Raw genomic sequence first — 14,589 nt, forward strand, 5'->3', positions numbered from 1 at the left:
TGGCCAAAAAATTGTCTGACGACCCTAATCCTAACGACCCTGTCAAAAGTCAATGTCTGGTATATTGGTTCTTGGTAACGGCCGGACGGATAATTTGTATTTGTATTTGTATTTATTAAGGATCCCCATTAGCTGACGAGAGGCGGGGAGTGTGTTGCGTACCTCCAATCAAGTTGATTGGGAAATGTATATTGAGATTGGTGTCACAATGGCTTAGATATGATGGTAGATTTTAATTTGACATTAAGCTTCGACCAATGCCTACTATAGCTGCACCAACTGGCGCGACTATATTAAACTATCCTCAATGGATAAGATAAAAATCCATGCCTCCTGCCGAAAAGCCTTTAAGCCTACATTTATACATATGCCATGCCTTATGCTCATGGAACGAGAGATGCGATTTTATGATATCATGCTTCTGGCCTGATCCTATTTAGAAATATTGTTGTTGTTTTGATTGTTTTTTGTTTAATTTGATTTTAAACCGAATTTATTAGAAAGATTCACCGTCCATGGATTTATGTTGAAAACGTACATGGCTTGAATGCAATGCAATTTTAAATCAAATCACCACCATGCTTCATCGTAGGGATGGTGCCAGGATTTCCTCCAGACGTGGCGCTTGGCATTCAGTCCAAAGAGTTCAATCTTGGTTTCATCAGACCAGAGAATCTTGCTTCTCATGGTCTGAGAGTCTTTAGGTGCCTTTTGGCAAACTCCAAGTGGGCTGTCATGTGCCTTTTACTGAGGAGTGGCTTCCGTCTGGTCACTCTACCATAAAGGCCTGATTGGTGGAGTGTTGCAGAGATGGTTGTCCTTCTGGAAGGTTCTCCCATCTCCACAGAGCAACTCTAGAGCTCTGTCAGAATGATCATTGGGTTCTTGGTCGCCTTCCTGACCAAGGCCCTTCTCCCCCGATTGCACAGTTTGGCCGGGTCGGCCAGCTCTAGGAAGAGTCTTGGTGGTTGCAAACTTCTTCCATTTAAGAATGATGGAGGCCACTGTATTCTTGGGGACCTTTTTTGGTACACTTCCCCAGATCTGTGCCTCGACACAATCCTGTCTCAAAGCTCTAGGGACAATTCCTTCGACCTCATGGCTTGGTTTTTGCTCTGACATGCACTGTCAACTGTGGGACCTTATATAGACAGGTGTGTGCCTTTCCAAATCATGTCCAATCAATTGAATATACTACAGGTGGACTCCAATCAAGTTGTATAAACATCTCAAGGATGATCAATGGAAACAGGATGCATCTGAGCTCTATTTTGAGTCTCAAAGCAAAGGGTCTGAATACTTATGTTAATAAGCTATTTCTGTTTTTTATTTGTAATAAATATGCAAAAATGTCTAAAAACCTGTTTTCACTTTGTCATTATGGGGTATTGTGTGTACATTGCTGAGGATTTTTACAAATATTTAATCCATTTTAGAGTAAGTCTGTAATGTAACAAAATGTGGAAAAAGGCAAGGGGTCTGAATACTTTCCAAAGGCACTGTATTTAGCAAATATGGGGCAGAATTTAACGAACTAGGCTATAACAGACTAACATACAAATTGGAGTTGATGACAACACAATACATAAAAGACCGTAAATACACAACTCGAAGCCACCACATATTTAGCCATGGAGCACGTTCTGATTGGCATGTGAGGTGTCAGGCATCGACAGACCCACAACTTGTTTATTCATCAAAACCCAGTCCTTTCGCGCCACCGCCAGCTACTGCGCCCATAATTCAGATTTTGAAAATATCAAAAATATTTCTGACACACCCCCGAACCTATAGCACTACCGCCAAGGCTAAGATTTACCATTGCGTTAGGTTTGTTAAAATAGAGCCCATGGTGTTGAGTGTTTATACACAGAATACACCACAGTTACACCATATTCATCATCAGATTGCTCATCACTGTAAGGAATACGTTTTTCTAAATTGATTTACCTGTGCCTTCAGAAAGTATTCACACCCCTGGACTTTTTCCACATTTTCTTGTGTTACAGCCTGAATTTAAAATTTAAAAAAATTGTCACTGGCCTACACACAATACCCCATAATGTCAAAGTGGAATTATGTTTTTAGAAATGTGTACAAATTAATTAATTAAATGAAAAGCTGAAATGTCTTGAGTCAATTAGTATTCAACCCATTTTGTTATGGCAAGCCTAAATAGGTTCAGGAGTAAAAATGTGCTTAACAAGTCACATAATAAGTGGCATGGACTCACTGGGTGTGCAATAATAGTTTTAATATGATTTTTGAATGACTACCTCATCTCTGTACCTCACACATACAATTATCTTTAAGGTCCCTCAGTCAAGCAGTGAATTTCAAACACAGATTCAACCACAAAGACCAGGGAGGTCTTCCAGTTCCTCGCAAGGAAGGGCACCTATTGGTAGACGGGTAAAAAAAAAGTAGACATTGAATATCCCTTTGAGCATGGTGAAGTTATTAATTACACTTTGAATGTTGTATCAATACACCCAGTCACTACAAAGATACAGGTGTCCTTCCTAACTCAGTTGCCGGAGAGGAAGGAAAGCGCTCATGGATTTCACAATGAGGCCAATGGTGACTTTAAAACAGTTACCGAGTTTAATGGCTGTGATAGGAGAAAACTGTGTATGGATCAACAACATTGTAGTTAGTCCACAATACTAACCTAATTGACAGAGTGAAAAGAAGGAAGCCTGTACAGAATATAAATATTCCAAAACATGCATCCTGTTTGCAACAAGGCACTAAAGTAATACTGCAATAAATGTGGCAAAGCAATTCACTTTTTGTCCTAAATACAAAGTGTATAAAAAAAATTAACGGATTGGAGCTAAGCAAAATCCTAGAGGAAAATCTGGTTGTCTGCTTTCCACCAGACACTGGGAGATGAATTCACATTTCAGCAGAACAATAACCTAAAACACAAGGCCAAATCTACACTGGAGTTGCTTACCAAGAAGACAGTGAATGTTCTTGAGTGGCCGAGTTACAGTTAAATCTACTTGAAAATCTATGGCAAGACCTGAAAATGGTTGTCTAGCAATGATCAACAACCAATTTGACAGAGCTTGAAGAATTTTGAAAAGAATAATGGGCAAATGCTGCAAAATCCAGGCGTGGAAAGCTCTTAGAGACTTACACAGAAAGACTCACAGCTGTAATTGCTGCTAAAGGTGCTTCTACAAAGTATTCACTCAGGGGTGTGAATTATATATTTCTGTATTTCATTTTCAATAAATGAGCAAACATTTACTTCGTCATTATGAGGTATTGTGTCTAGATGGGTGATAGAAAAAAATCGATTTAATCTATTTTGAATTCAGGCTGTAACAAAACAAAATGTGGAATAAGTCAAGGGGTATAAATACTTTCTGAAGGCACTGTAAATTGTAATTTTTTTAACAATACTATTGTCACTTACAGCACACAGTTCACAAAACCCTCTAAATGATGCACAGTGTACAAAACACACACACACACACACACACACACACACACATCAACCCCAACACGTCAGAAAATTCTCAACCTCCTGATTCTCAATCTCCTCCCTCATTCCGTCTATCTCTCTGTTATCCACAACAATCCCAACAGATTGAGTACAAGAAGAACTCCAAGGAGAACCAGTCCCAGTTCAGCATGTCGATGGGCGTGCTCAACCTGAGCCATGCTAAAAAAGCCCAGGCCCTTGCCAGCGACCTGGACTACAGGACGAAGCTCCACCACTACACCATCCTATCCGACGACATCCAAGTACAGCAGGCCAAAAAGGCGTATAACCTGCAGAGCGAGGTGAGGCAGAGATTGGTGGGCCATGGGGTGGGCCACTGGTGTTGGTGGAGAGGTCTATGTGTGTTTTATAGACTAAAATGAACAGCTTATCCTCTCATGCAGATAATAGAATTTGAGTGCCAATATTTAAAGTGGTAATAATCAGACAGTTTTGGTCTTATAATTGAACAGTCATAAGGTATGTTTGAATTGACTTGAGATCTTCAGGGTTGAGGTAAGGTGAGAGGGTCGGGAGAGCAAGGGGAAGGTGAATACGGATTTAGGAAAATATCTATATGGGTGTTATTCAAGTTAGTGTTTACTATCAAATATGAATGAATTGTGAATTGTCTCTTTTTTGGTCTCTCTCCGCTCTCCTCTCTCTCTCTCTCACTCACTCACTCACTCACTCACTCACTCACTCACTCACTCACTCACTCACTCACTCACTCACTGTCTCTCACTCTCAGAATCAATACCGTTCAGATCTGAACTGGATGAAGGGAGTTGGCTGGGAGGCTGATGGATGTCTGAATGTGACCCAAGCCAAGAAGGCTGGAGAGCTTCTCAGTGATGTCAGTATAATAGGGTAGAGAATGTGTATATTATTATATTTATTATTTTGTTTCTTTAGTGTTGACTCCTCATTTTATTTCCTCTCACAGAAGAAGTACCGTCAGAATGTGGAGAACGTCAAGTTCACCCAGGTGGCAGATACTCCCTCTATCAAACACGCCAAGAAGAGCCAGGAGCTGCAGAGCAAGGTGAGGCTGGCTGTTCATTTGCTATAACCCTGTCCTGCTCATTTCTCATTGGCTGTATTCAGTCAGCTGGTGTTTGATTGGCTGTTTCTCCCTTCAGCTAACGTATAAGGCGGGCAACGAGCAGATGATGCACCAGTACACCATGGATAAAGATGAGCCACTCTTCAGGCAGGCCAAAGCCAATGCAGACCTCCTCAGTGGGGTAAGGACTCTGGCAGACAGGCAGACAGTACAAGCTCTGATTGACCAGAGCTGTGTTCGAATACCCATACTAACATAGTGTATACTACATATTTAATGAGTATATACTATATACTATATACTATTAGTTAATTTTAGTATACTGAAAACGAACGGTATCCTTTCAGTTGAGCGTACTAGTGCTTCCCCTGTCTACCTGAAGTTGATGCTGTTGCTATGCAACCTCTTGCTAGCTTGTTAGCATAACAAAAGACTAGCTAGACATTTTACGATTTCGGTTGTGTTCGTAAATTCAATCTGTAGTGCCAGAGTGCGCTCAGAGTGCGCTCTGGGCGTTCGTAAATCAAGAGCGTTGTCAGATTGTCCATTCGTAAATTCAGAGCGTTTCGCTCTTGGAGCGCGTAACTGGACGCTCTGGCCGAGGAGAAGGGTTGATCCGAGCGTTCTGACCTCACAACGGAGTCAAGCACCCAAGCTAACTGGCTAACGTTGGCTAGCTTGCTAGCTATTTCCAGACACAAATGAGAGAACACCTCACTCTGACCATTTTACTTGCCCTAGCAGAGCTGGTTAGGCTGTTTATGTTATCCAGAGCGTTGGTGACTGTAACTGTGCTTCTGGCAGCAATTTTTTAATATTTTTTTTTGCAGATGTTTACTGACACTGGCCATATATTCAAAGGGTGTTGAGCGATCGTAAATTCATCAGTTAGTCTGCGCTCTGGCATACTCAGACGAGAGTGCTCTGAAATCGGAATAGCCAGAATTAACTATGTCCATTGAGAATGCACAACGACTATACCACTTAGCTAAGAATGACATGAATAATCAAGTCAATAAACGTTGGGTAGTTAGTTAGTTAGATTATATTTAATATACTGCCTGGCAAGTTAAATGTATTAGTAGCCAACTAATGTTAGGTAACTAGCTAACATACCGGTACATACTGCTATAATGCTATGCGGTTCGTAAGGATAGTGTAGCTAACAAATTGTCAGCCAACATAACGTGTAATGTAACTTATTTGAAAAGTCATTACTTTATTACATTGCTCAACATTTTCTTAACATTTGTCATGATTAGTTAAAGCAATTAATTTGTATCCGCTCTCGTCGGACTTCGGCTGCATATTTTCCTCCATTTTCTTCAAATCTGAAAACGTTGTGAAGTCACGCCCATTTTCTGAAGAATTGTATTATGGGCCCTAAAAGCACGGAAATAGTGTCCACTGCTTGTATACTTCGTATTTTGGCGAATTTATTACGACATCCGGGATCTTTTGGCATATTAACTATATCCATACTATGACCAATAAGCATACTACATACTTAATTTACGTCACAAATAGTATGGTTAGTGCGGTTAGTATGAGTATTAGAACACAGCTCAGGGCAATTTACAATTCATGTCTGTCTGTTAACATGTTTCATCATTTGCTCTTGTTCTCATTTCAGAAAGTGTATAAGAGGAGCTGGGAGCAACAGCGAGAGAAGGGCTTTGAGTTGCGCATGGACTCCCTGTCCATCCTCACAGCCAAGGCTAAAAGAGACCTGGCCAGTAACGTGAGTTACCCTCTTTATGTATTTATGAACCTTTATTTGACCAGGTACCAGGCATAGCACTACGCTAAGTATCTCTGTGACTCACTGAAATGCATTGATACAAGAAGAGCAGCAACATTATCACAAATGCTAATTTTAAGTAGATCCTTATAAAGGATGTGGTTGGTCAAAACACCAATCAGAAAGGGTATGGTAGGCAGGGATTAGTCCCAGAAGTTAGTGTTAGGGGTGGGGCTAAATGTCATTTTAAAGGATCTCTTCTAACGGCCACTAATGAGAAATCTCTGACTGGCCAGGTGAAATACAAGGAGAAGTACGAGCAGGCTAAGGGGAAGATGATTGGGGTGAAGACGGTCACTGACGACTCTCAGATGGCCCACTCGGCTCTGGCCACCCGGCTGCAGAGTGATCGCCATTACAGAAAGGAGTACGAGGACACTAAGACCAAGCATAGTGCCTCTTTGGACATGTTGACCCTGACCCACGCCAAGAAGGCCCAGGATCTGGCAACCGAGACCAACTACAGGACCTTCCTGCACAAGTACACAACCCTGCCCGGTGACATGAAGGTGGCCTGGGCCAAGAAGGCCTACGGACTACTGAGTGATGTAAGTTTTACCTGCTGGAACCACATTTCCCAGCATTCTCAGTCATGTAAGTCACATGCTGTCACAGCCTATCGGAGTAATAGTAAATATAAAATCAGAAAAACGCTCATGCCAGCTTCCAAGTCGTAAATACAAATCCATCAAAAGTCTGGTCCCTGACTTTCCCTATATGCTGAACGCTGACGTCGCCTACTACCATGGAAATTACTTTGATGACAGCATTTTTGGGCAGTTAAATACAACAAAACATGTTTTATTTTTTTTACAATCTATTTGTTTTTTTAACACTATAAGTTGATTGCGAGCCGCGTGATAGCTGTATTTATAGTTTATGTTTGCTGTAGCTAGTTAGTCGTTAGTGTTCTCAACGAGTTCGAAGCAAGTGAACACTCCCAAGTTGTTGCTCCAAGTTGACAATCGTTCCTCTGATAACTCCGTTATGAATGCAGCATCAGAACAACTAAAGCACCAGGAAAGTCTGCTGGCATTTTTCTCCTTTACCCTAAATACACATATCATTATATCATAGACATTGAAGGTTATTTGCATATGGAAATGTTACAGATGGAATGCACCTTTTAATGGAATTGTATTTCATGTATTAATTAACTTAGCATGTGTTTAACCAGGCAAGTCAGTTAAGAACAAATTAGTATTTAAAATGACGAACTGGCATGAGAGCTGTTCCTTTTTGTGTATTCAGAAACAGTACAGGTCGGATCGGAACTGGATGAAGGGTGTGGGCTGGGTGGCAGCAGATTTCCTGTGTGTGAAACACGCAAAGAAGGCTGGAGAGCTCGTTAGCGAGGTAACATTTAAATCCTTAACCTAGAAAAGAATGCTCAATCTTAGGTCAATGAGGTCTTCGTTCACTGCTGGAAATACTAAGTTGCACCAAACTAAAACACTTGATATACAGGGGAATAGAGAACATACTGCATGACTGTGTTAAGAATCGCATACTTCCATACTTAAGTAGACTATATATATATATATATATATATGACGTTCAGTATATAGAATGCAAGGAAGTATGCTCATTTTAATGGTGGAAAGACCTGGATGCAGTTGTGAAAGTGCAGCATGTATCATTGCATAACAGCTACTACAGGGTGGTGGTACAGATATACACTACCGGTCAAATGTTTTAGAACACCTACTCATTCAAGAGTTTTTCTTTATTTTTTACTATTTTCAACATTGTAGAATAATAGTGAAGACATCAAAACTATGAGATAACATATGGAATCAAGTAGTAACCAAAAAAGTTTTTTATATTTCAGATTCTTCAAAGCATGCACTCTTTGCCTTGATGACAGCTTTGCACACTCTTGGCATTCTCTCAACCAGCTTCACCTGGAATGCTTTTCCAACAGTCTTGAAGGAGTTCCCACATATGCTGAGCACTTGCTTTTCCTTCACTCTACGGTCCGACTCATCCCAAACCATCTCAATTTGGTTGAGGTCAGGGGATTGTGGAGGCCAGGTCATCTGATGCAGCACTCCATCACCCTCCTTCTTGGTAAAATAGCCCTTACACAGCCTGGAGGTGTGTTGGGTCATTGTCCTGTTGAAAAACAAATGATAGTCCCACTAAGCCCAAAACAGATGGGATGGTGTATCGCTGCAGAATGCTGTGGTAGCCATACTGGTTAAGTGTGCCTTGAATTCTAAATAAATCACAGACAGTGTCACCAGCAAAGCACACCCACACCATCACACCTCCTCCTCCATGCTTTACGGTTGGAAATACACATGCAGAGATCATCCGTTCACCCACACCGCGTCTCACAAAGACACGGCGGTTGGACCCAAAAATCTCAAATTTGGACGCCACCGGTCTAATGTCCATTGCTCGTGTTTCTTGGCCCAAGCAAGTCTCTTCTTATTGGTGTCCTTAAGTAGTGGTTTCTTTGGAGCAATTCGACCATGAAGGCCTGATTCACACAGTCTCCTCTGAACAGTTGATGTTGAGATGTGTCTGTTACTTGAACTCTGTGAAGCATTTATTTGGGCTGCAATTTCTGAGGCTGGTAACTCTAATGAACTTATCCTCTGCAGCAGAGGTAACTCTGGGTGTTCCATTCCTGTGGCGGTTCTCATGAGAGCCAGTTTCATCATAGCGCTTGATGGTTTTTGCGACTGCACTTGAAGAAACTTCTTGAAATTTCCCGTATTGACTGACCTTAATGTCTTAAAGGAATGATGGACTGTTGTTTCTCTTTGTTTATTTGAGCTGTTCTAGCCATAATATGGACTTGGTATTTTACCAAATAGGGCTATCTTTTGTATACCCCCCTACCTTGTCACAACACAACTGATTGGCTCAAACACATTAAAAAGGAAAGAAATTCCACAAATTAACTTTTAAGAAGGCACACCTGTTAATTGAAATGCATTCCAGGTGACTACCTCATCAAGCTGGTTGAGAGAATGCCAAGAGTGTGCAAACCTTGCAAATAGCATTACTGGGTGATCTGAAAAGTCATAGTCAATCGATCAATAATATAATAATACTAGCAAAAATGTTTATTTTCAATTCACAATCTGTAGAAACAATGAGAATAGAAAGGTTCAGAACTTTTGTAAAACATCACAGTACAGTTGAAAAATATATGGCAAATAGAAATCCTATATGGATGGAGTTGAAGGATGGGACTAATAACAACTAACAACAAATAATAACAAGATAACTAATAGTGTAGGCACGCTGTATCCATAATAAGTGTATGGCATATAGAAGCAAGCCGGATGGACATCATCATGATGATTGGAGAGGTTGAGAGTAGAAGAAGTTCAGGAGAAAAAACTAACAAAATATAATTATTGTAAAATTGACTGTGTCCATAAAATGTATATAGGAAGTATAAGCTGGAAGTAGAGGCCTAAGCATTGTTGTTCACTAGTTTACTCCAAGTAGGGAAAGGGTGGTGGGGTTGGAAAGTAATAAAGGGGAACATATATATTTTTTAAAGGATGTGTATGTGTATGTATGAATATGTGTATATGTGTATGTGTGTATATATATATATATATATATATATATATATATATATATATACATATACATATACATATATATATAAACATGGGGGATTGGAAGTGATGCAGACAATTACATTGATGGAAGTTACAATCTATCTGCAATATTAAGCTGATCTACTCCCTTAAAAAAACAAAACAAAGCTGTCATCAAGGCAAAGGGTGGCTATTTGAAGAATCTATACTGAGACTGATAAGGGGATATGTCCCAGGTGTGTGTGAAAAACAAGACAAAACAAATGGAATGATGAAAAGAGGAGCGGCAGTGGCTAGACGGCCGGTGACGACAAACACCGAAGCCTGCCCGAACAAGGAGATGAGGCAGCTTCGGAGGGAGTCGTGACACTAGCTCTTATTTGCTTTAACGTCTTTTATTTTATTGTTTTACTGTAAAGTGTGTTTAGATTTTAAATGCATTTTTAATCAAGTTTGATTTAATTTAATTTACTCTTCATTTCACATACTGTGCTTCATCTGTGTTGTTTTCCAGAAAAAGTACCGTCAACATGTCAGCGATCTGAAGTTCACCAGCGTGGAGGACACTCCCGAGATGGTCCAGGCCAAACTCAGCAACAAACTGGCCCTAGACGTAAGCCCACCAGTCATCTATACATAGGGGCTAAAAAGCGACACTACTTAAACTCTGGGCGGTTGCTTTGGACCCGATAACCCATGTGCACTAACTCCGTCTATTACGGTCAAAAATTTAAATAAATGACATACCATTCAAAAGCTACAGCGATTTCCTTTTTGGATTCGAACTCAAATCTTACTGCTGGCAATGCCATAAGCATGCATCCCCACCCCCCCTCCCCCCACAGGCTATTTATCATGCATTATGAATATGATCAATGAGGTCAAGTGCTGCAAAAATGCAAAACATTTGTATCTATGGAAAGGGTACACCCTGGTGGTCATCTTAAGGCAATGCATTTCTTTATCCATTGAGATGACATCACTTACCTTGTAAATAGTTGGAATTTTCCTCGCCTGTCTGTGTTAGTTATTTTTTAAACAAACTCAATAACTCACAAGCCCTGATCACTAGGGCCGTTTTAAAATTTCACCCGTCAAAATCCATTACGACAATTGTCCACCTGTGTGTGTATTACCCAACTAGAATAATCTGGTTATTCATACCCCTTGACTTTTTCCATATTTTGTTGTGTTACAGCCTGAATTTAAAATTGATTACATTTAGATTTTGTTTGTCACTGGCCTACACACAATACCCCATAATGTCAAAGTGGAATCATGTTTTTTTTTTTTTTTATGTCATATCAACAGGGGATATATCTTTCATATTGAGGTGATGCCTTGCACATACAATACAATTTATAGGAGCCTACATGTTGAAGCCATCTAGAACTATTTGTACTGCAAACACAGCAAACATATTTAGCAAAACAGGATGCATACTACTGTTGCTATTATTAGTTACTGTATCCTATTTAATAAACAGTATCCATCCACAGTGGACTAGGACAATAATATTCTGTGCCCTCCAGCCGAATTGGGAGTTGATGATAACTCAACGACCGTCAATAGCATACACAACTTGAGACAACCGCATGCAGAATTAAGCCATGGAAAAACGTTGATTGGCCAGTGAGTGGTCAAGCCCTCATCACACCTACAACTTATTTATTTATCAAAACCATCTTGCGCTACCTGCTGTGAAAATAGCAACAACAAAGAAATATAGCCCTGAACATGTCATTTCTCTCAGACCAGAAAAGGTATAATTCATTGTAGGACTGTAGAATGGTTTTGTGATCGCAACGAGGTTGACCTGATGTGATCCTCTTGCTTTTCAGAGGCTGTACAGGGAAAAGGGGGAACATGTGAAGCACAACTACACACTCTCCGGAGATCTGCCTGAACACGTGCAGGCCAAGCTCAATGCCATGAACATCAGTGAGGTCAGGGCTCTAATAGAGTGCTGCCTATTCATCCATCCATTGATCCATTCATTTACCCATTCATCTCTCACTTGGTTTCGCCGAGAAGTCAAGCAAATGTGGATTGTTTTGTTCTGATTACTTATCATTGGCTCCATTTGTGCCGGTAGTTTACAGACTGAATTGTTTGTGTTGGCAGACCCGCTATAAGGAGTCGTGGACTAAAATCAGAGATGGTGGCTACAAGCTCCGTTTGGATGCCATTCCCTTCCAGTCAGCCAAAGCATCTGGGAACATACTTAGTGGCGTGAGTCTTCTTTTACATCATATATAATGGTATTATATTGCATATAAAGAAAGACCATGAAAAACAATATTTTCATGAATTAAACATGCTGTATGTATTTTACAGTGCATTCGGAAAATATTCAGACCCTTTCACTTTTTCCACATTGTTACTTTACAGCCTTATTCTAAAATGGATTAAATAAATGTTTTCCCTCATCAATCTACACACAATACCCCATAATGGTAAAGCGAAAACAGGTTACTTATTTACATAAGTATTCAGACCTTTTGCTATGAGACTCGAAATTGAGCTCTGGTGCATCCTGTAGAAAGCTCTTGTGCATCCTGTAGAATTGTCTGTAGAGCTCCGAGACAGGATTGTGTCGAGGCATAGATCTGGGGAAGGGTACCAAAAAACTTCTGCAGCATTGAAGGTCCCCAAGAACACAATGGCCTCCATTATTCTTAAATGGAAGAAGTTTGGAACCACCAAGACTCTTCCTAGAGCTGGCCACCTGGCCAAACTGAGCAATCGGGGGAGAAGGGCCTTGGTCAGGGAGATGACCAAGAACCTGATGGTAACTCTGACAGAGCTCCAGAGTTCCTCTGTGGAGATGGGAGAACCTTCCAGCAGGACAGCCATCTCTGCAGCACTCCACCAAGTCAGGCCTTTATGGTAGAGTGGCCAGACGGAAGACACTCCTCAGTAAAAGGCACATGACAGCCCGCTTGGAGTTTGCCAAAAGGCACCTAAAGGACTCTCAGACCATGAGAAACAAGATTATCTGGTCTGATGAAACCAAGATTGAACTATTTGGCCTGAATGCCAAGCTTCAAGTCTGGTGGTGGCAGCATCATGCTGTGGGGATGTTTTTCAGCGGCAGGCACTGGGAGACTAGTCAGGATCGAGGGAATAATGAATGGAGCAAAGTACAGAGAGATCGTTGATGAAAACCTGCTCCAGAGCGCTTAGGACCTCAGACTGGGGCGAAGGTTCACCTTCCAACAGGACAACGACCCTAAGCACACAGCCAAGACAACACAGGAGTGGCTTCGGGAAAAGTCTCTGAATGTCCTTAAGTGGCCCAGCCAGAGCCCAAACTTGAAATTCGATCGAACATCTCTGGAGAGACCTGAAAATAGCTGTGCATCCAACCTGACACAGCTTGAGAGGATCTGCAGAGAAGAATGGGAGAAACTCCCCAAATACAGGTGTGTCAAGCTTGTAGCATCATACCCAAGAAGACTCGAGGCTGTAATCGCTGCCAAAGATGCTTCAACAAAGTACTGAGTAAAGGGTCTGAATACTTTTGGGTAAAATAATACATGCATCAACAAGATGTGCATTTGATTCCAGACTATATAATTTAAAAGCATTATTTAAACACGTATTTCCAAAGTGATCCTCTCGGCGAAACATCTGAACATTCAGTACATAACACATACTGTACGTATATGGAACATTTGTTATAGCACAAGTACAAGGAGCAGTTTGAGAAGACCAAGGGGCATATGATCGGACTGAAGGGACTGGAGGACGACATGAACATGTCTCACTCTGTGAATGCCAGCAAACTGCAGAGTGACGTGAGTACCAGCTCAACATGAGCAATGGGTTTGTATGAGAGTAATATGGGAGTATAGGGTGTAGTATGAAAGGGAGTGATCGGAGTGTAGATTAATACACTTCACACCGTAAGGCAGTGTTTCTCAACCAATTCCTGGTGGAAACCCCCAGGGGTGTGTTCTAGCCCAGCAACAATCCATCTGATTAAACTATTACCAAGCCCTTGATTAATTGAATCAGGTGTGTTTGTGTTGGTCTAGAGACAAAATGTGCACACCCTGATGCTCAATCACAAATGGATTGAAAAAGACTGCAAAACGTTAAATGTTGAGTGTATTGAAATGGTGTACTGCGAGTGCTGAATGGGGACATGCACTGTTAGAGTATACAGTGTTATCGAATTGTATTCTCTCTCCCTCTCTCTTTCTCTCTCTCATTTTGCAGATCAAGTATAAGCAGGACTCTGTGAATAAGCGCTCTCAGTACCACCTTTCTATGGACATGTTGGAGGTGGCCCATGCTAAAAAAGCCCAGGCCCTGGCCAGTGAGCAGGACTACCGGCTTACACTCCACCAGTACACCAGTCTGCCTGATGACATGAAGGTGCAGGCCGCTAAGAGAGCCTACCAACTACAGAGCGAGGTAACAACATCCCCTCACCAGGGGTGTATTCACTAGGAACCAAATGGCCGAAACTGGTAGGGACCTGAATTTGTCCAATAAGAAACTCTTGTTCTCATTGAAAAACGTTATGCTATGGTTTTCTACAGTGTACTCCAATGAATACAACCCAGCTTACCAGTAACTTTCTCCCACTGTAGATGCTATTTGCGCAGTTAATCATATTTTGATATAGAATTAAAATATAAAAAACTTTTAT

At 41.1% G+C, this 14,589-nt stretch overlaps 1 protein-coding gene across 3 annotated transcripts in view; it reads left to right on the forward strand.

Moving 5' to 3' along the window:
• Positions 1-14,589, forward strand: part of LOC121547150 (nebulin-related anchoring protein) — a 156,931-nt gene that overhangs the window by 76,393 nt on the left and 65,949 nt on the right. For all 3 annotated transcript variants that reach the window (XM_041858267.2, XM_041858268.2, XM_041858269.2), the window contains 12 exons: positions 3,601-3,798; positions 4,248-4,352; positions 4,443-4,541; positions 4,639-4,743; positions 6,196-6,303; positions 6,600-6,911; positions 7,615-7,719; positions 10,444-10,542; positions 11,771-11,875; positions 12,054-12,161; positions 13,616-13,729; positions 14,154-14,351. In XM_041858267.2, coding sequence (XP_041714201.1) covers positions 3,601-3,798; positions 4,248-4,352; positions 4,443-4,541; positions 4,639-4,743; positions 6,196-6,303; positions 6,600-6,911; positions 7,615-7,719; positions 10,444-10,542; positions 11,771-11,875; positions 12,054-12,161; positions 13,616-13,729; positions 14,154-14,351 — 1,656 coding nt within the window. The remainder of the gene's footprint in view (positions 1-3,600; positions 3,799-4,247; positions 4,353-4,442; positions 4,542-4,638; positions 4,744-6,195; positions 6,304-6,599; positions 6,912-7,614; positions 7,720-10,443; positions 10,543-11,770; positions 11,876-12,053; positions 12,162-13,615; positions 13,730-14,153; positions 14,352-14,589) is intronic.

Source organism: Coregonus clupeaformis, chromosome 31 (assembly GCF_020615455.1).
Source record: "Coregonus clupeaformis isolate EN_2021a chromosome 31, ASM2061545v1, whole genome shotgun sequence".
Lineage (NCBI taxonomy): Eukaryota > Metazoa > Chordata > Actinopteri > Salmoniformes > Salmonidae > Coregonus > Coregonus clupeaformis.